The sequence below is a fragment of the Eptesicus fuscus genome, chromosome 8 (assembly GCF_027574615.1).
Source record: "Eptesicus fuscus isolate TK198812 chromosome 8, DD_ASM_mEF_20220401, whole genome shotgun sequence".
NCBI lineage: Eukaryota > Metazoa > Chordata > Mammalia > Chiroptera > Vespertilionidae > Eptesicus > Eptesicus fuscus.
In genome coordinates, this window is record NC_072480.1 from 65,626,334 (window position 1) to 65,637,795 (window position 11,462).

General features: G+C 49.5%; 1 protein-coding gene across 1 annotated transcript; it reads right to left on the reverse strand.

Moving 5' to 3' along the window:
- Positions 1-2,162: 2,162 nt before the first annotated feature.
- On the reverse strand, positions 2,163-2,856 carry LOC103288251 (high mobility group protein B1-like). The gene is made up of 2 exons (XM_008143964.3): positions 2,702-2,856; positions 2,163-2,562 (listed from the first exon to the last, which is right to left on the reverse strand). The coding sequence occupies exons 1-2, from the start codon at positions 2,854-2,856 to the stop codon at positions 2,163-2,165; spliced, it is 555 nt and encodes a 184-aa protein (XP_008142186.2).
- Positions 2,857-11,462: the final 8,606 nt, after the last annotated feature.

Here is an 11,462-nt window from a genome sequence, read left to right on the forward strand (position 1 = left end):
ATATTTGACAAAGGAGGCATGAACATACAATGGAGTCAAGACAGTCTCTTCAATAAATGGTGTTGGGAAAACTGGACAGATACATGCAAAAAAATGAAACTAGATCACCAACTTACACCATACACAAAAATAAACTCAAAATGGATACAGGACTTAAACATAAGACGGGAAACCATAAAAATACTAGAGGAATCCACAGGCAACAAAATCTCAGACATATGCCACAAGAACTTCTTCACTGACACTGCCCCTAGGGCAATGGAAGCTAAAGAGAAAATTAACAAATGGGACTACATCAAAATAAAAAGCTTTTTTACAGCAAAAGAAACCATCAACAAAACAACAAGAAAGCCCACTGCATGGGAAAACATATTTGCAAATGCTATCACTGATAAAGGTTTAATCTCCAACATCTACAGGCAGCTTATGCAACTCAATAAGAGGAAGATAAATGATCCAATAAAAAAATGGGCAACAGACCTAAACAGAATATTTTCAAAAGAAGACAGAAGGAAGGCCAAGAGACACATGAAAACATGTTCAAAGTCACTTATTATCCGAGAGATGCAAATCAAAACAACAATGAGGTACCATCTCACACCTGTCAGAATGGCTATCATCAACAAATCAACAAACAACAAGTGTTGGCGAGGATGCGGAGAAAAAGGAACCCTCGTGCACTGCTGGTGGGAATGCAGACTGGTGCAGCCACTGTGGAGAACAGTATGGAGTTTCCTCAAAAAACTGAAAATGGAACTCCCATTTGACCCAGTAATCCCACTCCTGGGAATATATCCGAAGAAACTAGAAAAAACAATCAGAAAGGATATATGCACCCCTATGTTCATAGCAGCACAATTTACAATAGCTAAGATTTGGAAACAGCCTAGGTGCCCGTCAGCAGATGAGTGGATCGGAAAACTGTGGTACATCTACACAATGGAATACTATGCTGCCATAAAAAAGAAGGAATTCTCATCATTTGCAGCAACCTGGATGGAATTGGAGAACATTATGCTAAGTGAAATAAGCCAGTCAATGAAAGAAAAATACCACATGATCTCACTCATTTAGGGATAGTAAAGAACATTATAAAGTGGTGAACAAAAAGATAGATACAGAGACAGTAAAGCATCAAACAGACTTTCAAAGTACAGGGGGAAAGTTTGGGAAAGGTGGGGGAGTTATGAAATCAAACGAAGGACTTGTATGCATGCATATAAGCATAAACAATGGACGCAAAACTCTGGGGGGGGGAGGGCATGTGTGGGTGTGGGGTGGGGGGGTAATAGTAAGATATGTACACATATAATACCTCAATAAAAATATTTAAAAAAAAAATGTCAAGTCCTCATGTAAAGATTAGAACATACATTTCTATTAGTCCTTCAAGGACACTTTCAAATGTTTGATTCTAATAATCCCATGCTGTGAGCAGAGTGGTTACTTTTCACTTTGTAAATGTAACTGGGCTATGTGAAAATTAATCAACTGATCAAGAATTTTGAGTTTGTTATGGATGAAAACTGTCTCAATTCAACTCTCCATTACCCTCATCACAAGTATGCAGGGTGTGTAGACAAAAGCTTTATATCAGCTAACTATATGAAAAGATAAACACTAATAATCATATGATCCAAAATGGGCAAAAGCAAGGCTAGCTTCCTCTCAAGAAGAGAAAAGTCAGACATATGAAAAGGACAACAATACTAATAAAAAAAATTGTATTTACTTAGAAGCATTCAGAATGTCAACAAAACAGCTGCAACTTTTTTTGCAATTACAGAGTGGTATTCAGTTAGCAGAACAACAATTATTTCGTATAATAAGCATCAGAGACAACTGAAGATGAAAAAACTACCACCCCCATATATAACTAATTTGTGCTGTGCACCAACAAGAACCTGATTTAAATTTCCATGCCAATTTACAACCCCCATACTGTACCAGGCAAGGTTAGTGGCTATTGAAAATAACACCAGGACAGGGCTATCTAAAGACACATTCAGTAGTGTGTTAACTATACAAAAAAAGACATTGTACAGTTTAAAAACAAATCTTACACAGCCTTACATTTCAATTTTTTTCTTTAAAAGGAGTGAGTTGTGTACAGGGGGGTTAAATGCTTTATAGACAAGAAAAGAAACTGTGCTAGAACCAAGTTATTCATCATCATCTTCTTCATCTTCTTCTTCATCTTCCTCCTCCTCTTCATCTTCCTTGTCTTCTTCCTCTTCCTTCTTTTTCTTGCTTTTTTCAGCCTTGAAAACTCCCTTCTTTTCATAAGGCTGCTTGTCATTTGCAGCAATGTGATTCCACATCTCGCCCAACTTCTTTGCAACGTCACCAATGGATAGGCCGGGATGCTCTCCTTTGATTTTTGGGCGATACTCAGAACAAAATAAGAAAAAGGCCGAAGGAGGCCTCTTGGGTGCGTTGGGATACTTGAATTTCTTTTTTGTTTCCCCTTTAGGAGGAATATAAGTTTTCATTTCTCTCTCATAATGGGCCTTGTCCGTCTTTGCCATGTCTTCAAATTTTCCTTTCTCAATAGCCACTAACCTTGCCTGGTACAGTACGGGGGTTGTAAATTGTCATGGAAATTTAAATCAGGTTCTTGTTGGTGCACAGCACAAATTAGTTATATATGGGGGTGGTAGTTTTTTTCATCTTCAATTGTCTCTGATGCATATTAGCATACATGGTCTTGCACCTGTCTGAGCACTTCTTAGAAAACTCTGAGAAGTTGACTGAAGCATCTGGGTGCTTCTTCTTGTGTTCCTCCAGGCAAGTTTGCACAAAGAAAGCAAACGATGACATTTTGCCTCTCGGCCTCTTAGGATCTCCTTTGCCCATGTTTAATTACTTTTCCCCAGCCAGCGCATAGTTCACCCAGTGCCCGGCCGGCTCGCACATGCCCCAGCGCTGTCTCTATGGAGCTCAATGTACTGCAATCAGCATTCTACTACTTTTATTGAGAAGGAACATGGTTCAGTTTAGAGAAAGAGCATGGGTTGTACAGCGTCAAACAGACCTAGGCTTATGTATATCAATGTTTTACTCTGTGTGACCTTGGGCAAGTCATATAACCTCTCTGAGCCTCAGTTTTCACCACCTTTGGAAGGGTGATAATATCTAATCAAAGGGCTGTGGTGGGGATTAGTGAAATGAAGACTATTAAGCTCCTGGTATATATTCAGTGCTCTGTAAGTGTGCCTCACCCCTTGCATCCTGCTAAGCATTAAAGTTAGTTGTTTATCTCATTAGATAGAAAGCTCTGTGAGGTCAGAGATAACCTTCTATACTAATAAAGGGGTAATATGCTAATTAGACCGGGACTCCTTCTGGACGTCCTTCTGGACAAAGCCATGGTGGCGGGGCCAAGGCAGAGGTGGTTAAGGGCGATCAGGCCAGGAGGGGAGGGCAGTTGGGGAGTTGGAGGTGATCAGGCCGGCGGGGGGGCGCAGTTGGGGGCAAGCAGGCTGGCAGTGGGGGGAAGTTAGGGGCAATCAGGCTGGCAGGGGGGCAGTTGGGGGTGATCAGGCTGGCAGGGAAGGGGACAGTTGGGGGCGAGAAGGCTGGGGGGGGCAGTTGGGGGCGAGCAGGCTGGTAGGCAGAGTGGTTAGGGGTGATCAGGCAGGCAGGCCGGTGAGTAGTTAGGAGCCAGCAGTCCCGGATTGCGAGAGGGGTGTCCGACTGCCAGTTTAGGCCCGATACCTGGGATTGGGCCTAAACTGGCAGTCGGACATCCCCCAAGGGGTCCCAGATTGGAGAGGGTTCAGGCTAGGCTGAGGGACACCCCTCCCATGCATGAATTTCATGCACCGGGCCACTAGTATCAATATAATATTCTTCTAGAGGGCCTAGCACAATGCTTATGTAGTAAGTGCTCAAAAAATGTTTGACAGACTAAGCCCAATTTTCTTAGCATGCTATCTCCTAAATTTGTTTACTCCTGCTGCTCATCAAAGATGATAATATTTGTATGGAATACTAGGTCACCTGAAAGTGATCTGGGGGCATCAGCATGGTGCTTGGTGGAAAAATTAAGTACATTTCCTTTATCCTATATGATAAGGAAAATGAAATATGGAGAACTATATTAATATTTCACTTATATAAAACTTTGAAATATAATCTCTTTTAATGACTGGATTCAGGAAGTTTACAGAGGATACTGTCAAAATAGAATTCAAAAGGAAGCTTGAGTGATTTTGAAAACATTGTGTTTCACAGTTTTAAAATCACTATAAAATATTTACAAACATTAATAACTGGAGAGATACTGGTAGTCTGTTCTGGGGAACACCTGCTATGAAGATCAGCTTCAGTCAATGTTTATCCAAAGGTCCGTATGCTTTTCTAACTAAGGAAACTGATTGGCCATAGGTGGTGCCCTAGTGGTGGGAAGGCAGCAGGAATTAGGACAGCATGGCCTGCTGTGCCCAGGCACGTGGCTGGCAATCAACAAATAACATTGCCTAAATATCTGCTAACTTTCATTTGAGTCCAGTTTCTTTTGTCTTTACTTTTAAAAGGGACATTGATCAACTAATGTGCTTTGTTAAAATTCAGGGACACCCCAACAAGGTTACTGATGTATTTTGGGCATGACTCATGTTTATTACCCTGTGTTTCAGACTCTCGGTAGCATGTGGGTGGGTTGGCCTTGATTGCTGTACCATGTTGGAATGACTTTGAAGGATACTGTTGATTCCAAGGGATCTACTGCCTGCCAAAACCATGTTCCAAGAAAAGATGGAAGAGAAGGAGAGAGATACAACCTCAGGGATTGGAAAATTAGGCAGACGTAGCCATCTGTTACTGCTCCCACCTAGCTCATGAGCGGCTGTGAATACAGGGCTATTTTTACAGGTGCATGTTTGTGTTCTGCTTGCCCTCCACTTGTCTTTCTGGGTTCATTTGGAAGTACTTGAGGTGATGCAGGGAGCCCTTTGGCTCTGTAAAACAGCAGGATGGCTCAGAGCCCTGCATGGTAGGAGATCTGTCTTGACATTCTGGTATATTCCACATCCAAGAATGGGAAAGGCATTTGGTGGCAGAGTGAAAGAGAGGGCTCAATGGGGCACCAATTTGGCCAGATGAAAGATACTGAGCAGACATCTTGGGGCAGCTGCAAGATAATTTCCGTTCCTTCATATATGACAAACTGAAGTACTTTGGGGCTATGCTAAGCCCAAGAAGACAGAATATAATCAGAATAAAGTGAACTCACATAAATGTGGGCATATAAATATTTCTACTTCTATAATCTAACCCTATAAGTGCTTGTATACAAGGGGTCAAGTCACATGGGCCTCAAACAAAACTTCTTTCCAGGTTATGGCTCCATTTTGCTCTTGGAAGTTTCCATTTAGAGGGATGCTCGGGTTATAAGATCTTGAGAGTTCCAAGTTTTCTTTCTGTGAGACACAGATTTTTAAAAATCATTTGTTTGTGTTTTTCTTATATTAAATGCAACACAATTACTAACAATCTACCATGGAGCCAGAACTCTGATAGGTGCTGGAGACACAGGACTGCAAAAAATGGCCAAGTGGGGAAAAACAGACATCTGAGTCCTCAGTTTATCCAGTGTGATGTATGCTATAATGAAGGTAGTAGAGTGGACCATGGATAGAGCAAGAGGAGTACTAAAATCAGCCTGAGGAGCTTCATAGAAGAGGTAATGCTTGCGCCTGGATTCCTGTCTCCAGGAATAGGTAAATACTAAGTGGATGAAGGACATGCAGGAAATAGAATGGTGGTCCAAGAAGTTGGAACAACACATGCAAAGGTCCTGAGGTATAAAGCAATCTGGCCCATTGAAGTTGAAACAGCATATGCAAAGACCCCGATGTCTGAAATAGCCTGGAACAAGGGACAGCAGGTAGTTTGATAAGACTAGAACAGAAGTTATTTAGAACGGGGAATGATAGGTGAGTACTAGATCATGTGACAAGCCCAGGACTTCCTTAGGAAAGCAACAGGGAGCTGATAAATTAGTGTAATAGGTGGTAACATGATTATATTTGAATTTGAGAGCAACCACTGCAATGCAGAGGATAAAATGAAGGCTACTAAATTTGAGGCAAAATGACCAAGTGATAGTGAGAGCCTGAATTATAGAGGTGCTGGCAGGGATAGAGAGGGGAGGATTTTGAGAAGTATTTAGAGAAGGCAGTATAGAGAAAACTTAGTGTCTGCATAGATATCAAGATCAGGAGCAAGGAAAAGTGAAGGATGACTTCCAAGTTCCTATGTAGGGTAATTGGTGGGTGGTGGTGTTATTAAGGGAGATATAAATTCAGCCAAAGACTATGAAATGGGGAGGGACAAGAAAAAGAATTCCACTGGGGTACCTCGAGTTGAAATTGCCAATGAATATCCCTCAAATTCCATTTTCTGTGTGATGATACTCAGCTCAAAAAAGAATCCACTGTCTACAGAGTGAGCCTGGAACTATGTAGCTTTGAGAACTGGCTCCTGACTTTTTCTTCTCCCCTGACTCCTCCACATAAACCCAAGTCTTCCTGTGGCTCCTCCATTTCTCTCCCTTGTCAGAGGACTTTTCTATTGAGGCTTACTTAAAGCCTCACATCCTTGTATGACTTCCCTTGACAACCCACCTAATGTTAATGTTCCCTGAGCAGTACCATGTGAAATTACATGTTACTCTATGTCTATGTTCTACCTTGCCTGATGGAAGTGGGAGCATCTGACATGATGGGGTGATCATGTAGCTGAAGGGCTTGAACATTGTTGGCTGAATGAAAAATGGTCCATATTGGAGAACATCGGAGGTGCTGAACATGTTTTCAATAGATCAAAATAGTGATGTGAGCTGGTCTGTGGGAGTGTGGAGACTCATTCATTCTTCTCATTGAGCCTCTTGTTCTGGCAATAGCACCCTCAGTTCTTTGGATCTTTGCATTTGCTAGGATTCCCTGTGGGTTTGGATATGGCTTGTGCCTACAAAGGGGGAACTGGCAGATGTCTGTCCTCCCTGGGTCAGCTGGCCAGCCCTGACCTCGTCCAATGACAAAGTTTTTGTTGTTCCTCTTTCCTCTTTCCCACTTTCTGAAGTACTATGGTTGAGCAATTTGTGTGTGTGTGTGTGTTGGGGGGGGAGGTGGGGGGGGGGCGGGGTTGGGAGCATCTCTGACTCTGGAAATGTAAGACCCCTTGGTCATCAAGTTCTATTTCCAGTAGGGGGCAGTGCTGCACTTCCAAAGGCTGACCAGCACCTGGCCTGGGTGCTGTGGTGTGGTGGATGGTTATCAGGGTCCTCCCATTGCCATCAACTGGGATTTTCACCGATGTACTTGACCTTCTTTTTTTTTTTTTTTTTTTTTTTATTTATTTATTTATTTATTTTTTTTAAATTTCTTTATTGATTAAGGTGTCACATATTTGTCCTCATCCCCCCATTCCCATCCCACCCCTCTCCCCACGCATGCCCCAATCCCCTGTTGAACTTAACCGTTGGATAGGCTTATATGCATGCATACAGGTCCTTTGGTTGAACTCTCCCCCTCCCCCCACCCTCCCCCTACCCTCCCCTATCCTCCCTCTGAGGCCCGATAGTCCGATCGATGCCTCCTTGCTTCTGGTTCTGTTCTTGTTCCTCAGTCTATGTTGTTCATCATTTCCCCTAGATGAGCGAGATCATATGTCACTAGATATATACTAATAAGCACTGAATGTGAGACGAGCAATAATAGTTATGCTGACAGGCAAATGAATCAGTCTGTAGCGAGCTTCCCCCTGGACCAACAGTTCTTTTGAGACTCAATTTCAATGTCCAGTAGTTCCTTATGTGTACATGTCAGCACTGACCCCCCAGCTCTGGATGGTGGACAAATGGCGGTAACGGAGGTCCGACTCCCTCTGGTTTGGTCTCGGCCGAACCCAGGGGCACGGCGTCACCCGGACTAAGGGGCACGTGGCCTCACCCATACCCAAGGGGCGCGTGGTCTCACCCGGGCCTGGGACCCAGCCTCACCCGGATGGATCCAGGGGCACACGGCCTCACCCGGACCCAGGCTCTGGCTTCACCCGGACCCAGGGACACTTGGCCTCTCCCAGACCCAGGGCCACTTGGGCTCACCCGGACCTAGGTGCACGAGGCCTCATCTGGATCCAGGGACACATGGTCGCACCCGGACCCAGGGACGCTTGGCCTCTCCCAGACCCAGGGCCACTTGGGCTCACCCGGGCCTAGGTGCACGAGGCCTCACCCGGATCCAGGGACACATGGTCTCACCCGGACACAGGGACGCTTGGCCTCTCCCAGACCCAGGGCCACTTGGGCTCACCCGGGCCTAGGTGCACGAGGCCTCATCCGGATCCAGGGACACATGGTCGCACCCGGACCCAGGGACGCTTGGCCTCTCCCAGACCCAGGGCCACTTGGGCTCACCCGGGCCTAGGTGCACGAGGCCTCATCTGGATCCAGGAACACATGGTCTCACCCGGACCCAGGGACGCTTGGCCTCTCCCAGACCCAGGGCCACTTGGGCTCACCCGGACCTAGGTGCACGAGGCCTCATCTGGATCCAGGGACACATGGTCGCACCCGGACCCAGAACGCTTGGCCTCTCCCAGACCCAGGGCCACTTGGGCTCACCCGGACCTAGGTGCACGAGGCCTCATCTGGATCCAGGGACACATGGTCGCACCCGGACCCAGGGACGCTTGGCTTCTCCCAGACCCAGGGCCACTTGGGCTCACCCGGGCCTAGGTGCACGAGGCCTCACCCGGATCCAGGGACACATGGTCTCACCCGGACACAGGGACGCTTGGCCTCTCCCAGACCCAGGGCCACTTGGGCTCACCCGGGCCTAGGTGCACGAGGCCTCATCTGGATCCAGGAACACATGGTCTCACCCGGACCCAGGGACGCTTGGCCTCTCCCAGACCCAGGGCCACTTGGGCTCACCTGGACCTAGGTGCACGAGGCCTCATCCGGATCCAGGGACACATGGTCGCACCCGGACCCAGGGACGCTTGGCCTCTCCCAGACCCAGGGCCACTTGGGCTCACCCGGGCCTAGGTGCACGAGGCCTCATCAGGATCCAGGGACACATGGTCTCACCCGGACCCAGGGACGCTTGGCCTCTCCCAGACCCAGGGCCACTTGGGCTCACCCGGGCCTAGGTGCACGAGGCCTCACCCGGATCCAGGGACACATGGTTTCACCCGGACCCAGGGACGCTTGGCCTCTCCCAGACCCAGGGCCACTTGGGCTCACCCGGGCCTAGGTGCACGAGGCCTCACCCGGATCCAGGGACACATGGTCTCACCCGGACCCAGGGACGCTTGGCCTCTCCCAGACCCAGGGCCACTTGGGCTCACCCGGGCCTAGGTGCACGAGGCCTCATCTGGATCCAGGGACACATGGTCTCACCCGGACCCAGGGACGATTGGCCTCTCCCAGACCCAGGGCCACTTGGGCTCACCCGGGCCTAGGTGCACGAGGCCTCATCTGGATCCAGGGACACATGGTCTCAACCGGACACAGGGACGCTTGGCCTCTCCCAGACCCAGGGCCACTTGGGCTCACCCGGGCCTAGGTGCACGAGGCCTCATCTGGATCCAGGGACACATGGTCTCACCCGGACCCAGGGACGCTTGGCCTCTCCCAGACCCAGGGCCACTTGGGCTCACCCGGGCCTAGGTTCACGAGGCCTCACCCGATCCAGGGACACATGGTCTCACCTGGACCCAGGGATGTTTGGCCTCTCCCAGACCCAGGGCCACTTGGGCTCACCCGGGCCTAGATGCGCGAGGCCTCACCTGGATCTATGGACCCCTGGCCTCACTCGGACCCAGGGGAGCGCGGCCTCCCCCAGACCCAGGGGCGCTTGGCACCTCCGCAAGAGTCCCGCCTCTCCCCGCAGGCATCTGGGTCTCCCATGGGTCCCCAGAAGCTGGATTTCAGTGTGATGGAGAGCTAATCTCCCCTAGGTTTGGAACAAAAGCCCCTTTCCCCCGCTACCAACCAGACCCACGCGCCTCCACACCTCATCCCCTCCGATTTCGCTGGTTTCCTCTTCCCTCTTAGCTATAAATCTACCATTCAGCCATCTCTCCTGTAGTTCTGGATGGCAGAGGCTCTGTCCTCCATTCGTGCCCCTGAAATTGCTGTGCGCGGTGGAGTTCGCAGTTCCTTTGTTTAACTTAGCCGCCTTCTTGATTCTCCTCTGTCAAAATGGCTTAAAGGGCTTGAATGTAAGATGAGAACTCCTAAGAATCCTCCAAATCGGTGTTGGCGGCCTCCGGGGCCTCGAGGATCTCACTGCGCAGTTCGGCCAGGTCGGTGGCGCGGATGCGCCCCTCCTGCAGAAAGATGGTCTCTTCCTTCACAGAGAGCCGCTGCGCCGAGTCCGCGGCCGCCGCCACAGCAGCTGCTGCAGCGCCCACGAGCCCATGGCCCCGGCTGCGGTGCTGACTGAGAGGAGCAGCCGCCCGGTCTGGGGAGACGCGAGCAGCAGTCGCCACCCTCACTAGTCCATGTTCCAGTTGTATTTCCGAAACTGCCATGTGAGGCAACACATCAGCCTTCACCTCCGCCGTCATCTTTTTCGAATTCCCCAATTTGTTCTTCTTAATCCCTTGAATTCAGTCAACTCTACTGAGGTCTAGTGGCGCCGGGAGGTGCACGGAGAGGGCGCCCGGGCCTCCGTCCGGTGTGCGGGGCGCGCGGCCTGCGGAACCAGGCGCGCGGGGGCCTCGCGGCGGGGATGGGCGCTGGGCGGCCGCCGGGCTCCGGGCGCCGCTGCCGCCGCGGCGTCCCCAGTGTCCCGGGCCGGGCGGCCTGCGGGGGCGGCGCAGTTGCGAAACTGAGTGAGTATCTACAGTTAAGTCTTGATTGTTGTTGGTGTCACTAGGAGGAATTGTCCTCCAGGCCAATTGTCCATGAGGACCCTCTTTGTCTATATAGGAAGAGTTGCTGTGCAGGAGACATGAGGCTCCTGTGTCTGTGTCCCTCTGTATTCCTTGCAAACACCTCTGAGAGAAACGCGCCCTGGAGTTTCGCCCGCTGCCTGGAACTGGGTTTCAATGTAGTTGGAACTGGGTCTCAGCGCAGTCTGGCGCCTTTGTCTTCTTCCCAGCAGGGCCATTCAGTGGCGCAGGCAACAGTCCCTCCTCTGCGCGCCCTCCCGTGTGCGCCTCTGGAGCCGCCGCTCCTCTGTGCCTCTGCCCCACAGGCCAAATTCATTCCCCCAGCATGTGCCTGGCTTCCCAGGGTTTCGCCCGGAACTGGGGTTCAGTGCAGTCGGAACTGGGGTTCAGCACGGTCCGGAGCCCTTGTCTCCTTCCCGCTAGGGCAGTTCAGTGGCGCAGGCAACAGTCCGTCCTTTGCGCCCCTTCCTGCGCGCGCCTCTGGAGCTCTGCCTTCCGCCGCTCCTCTGTGCCTGCGCCCCACAGCCCAGATTCATTCCCCCAGCCTGCGCCTG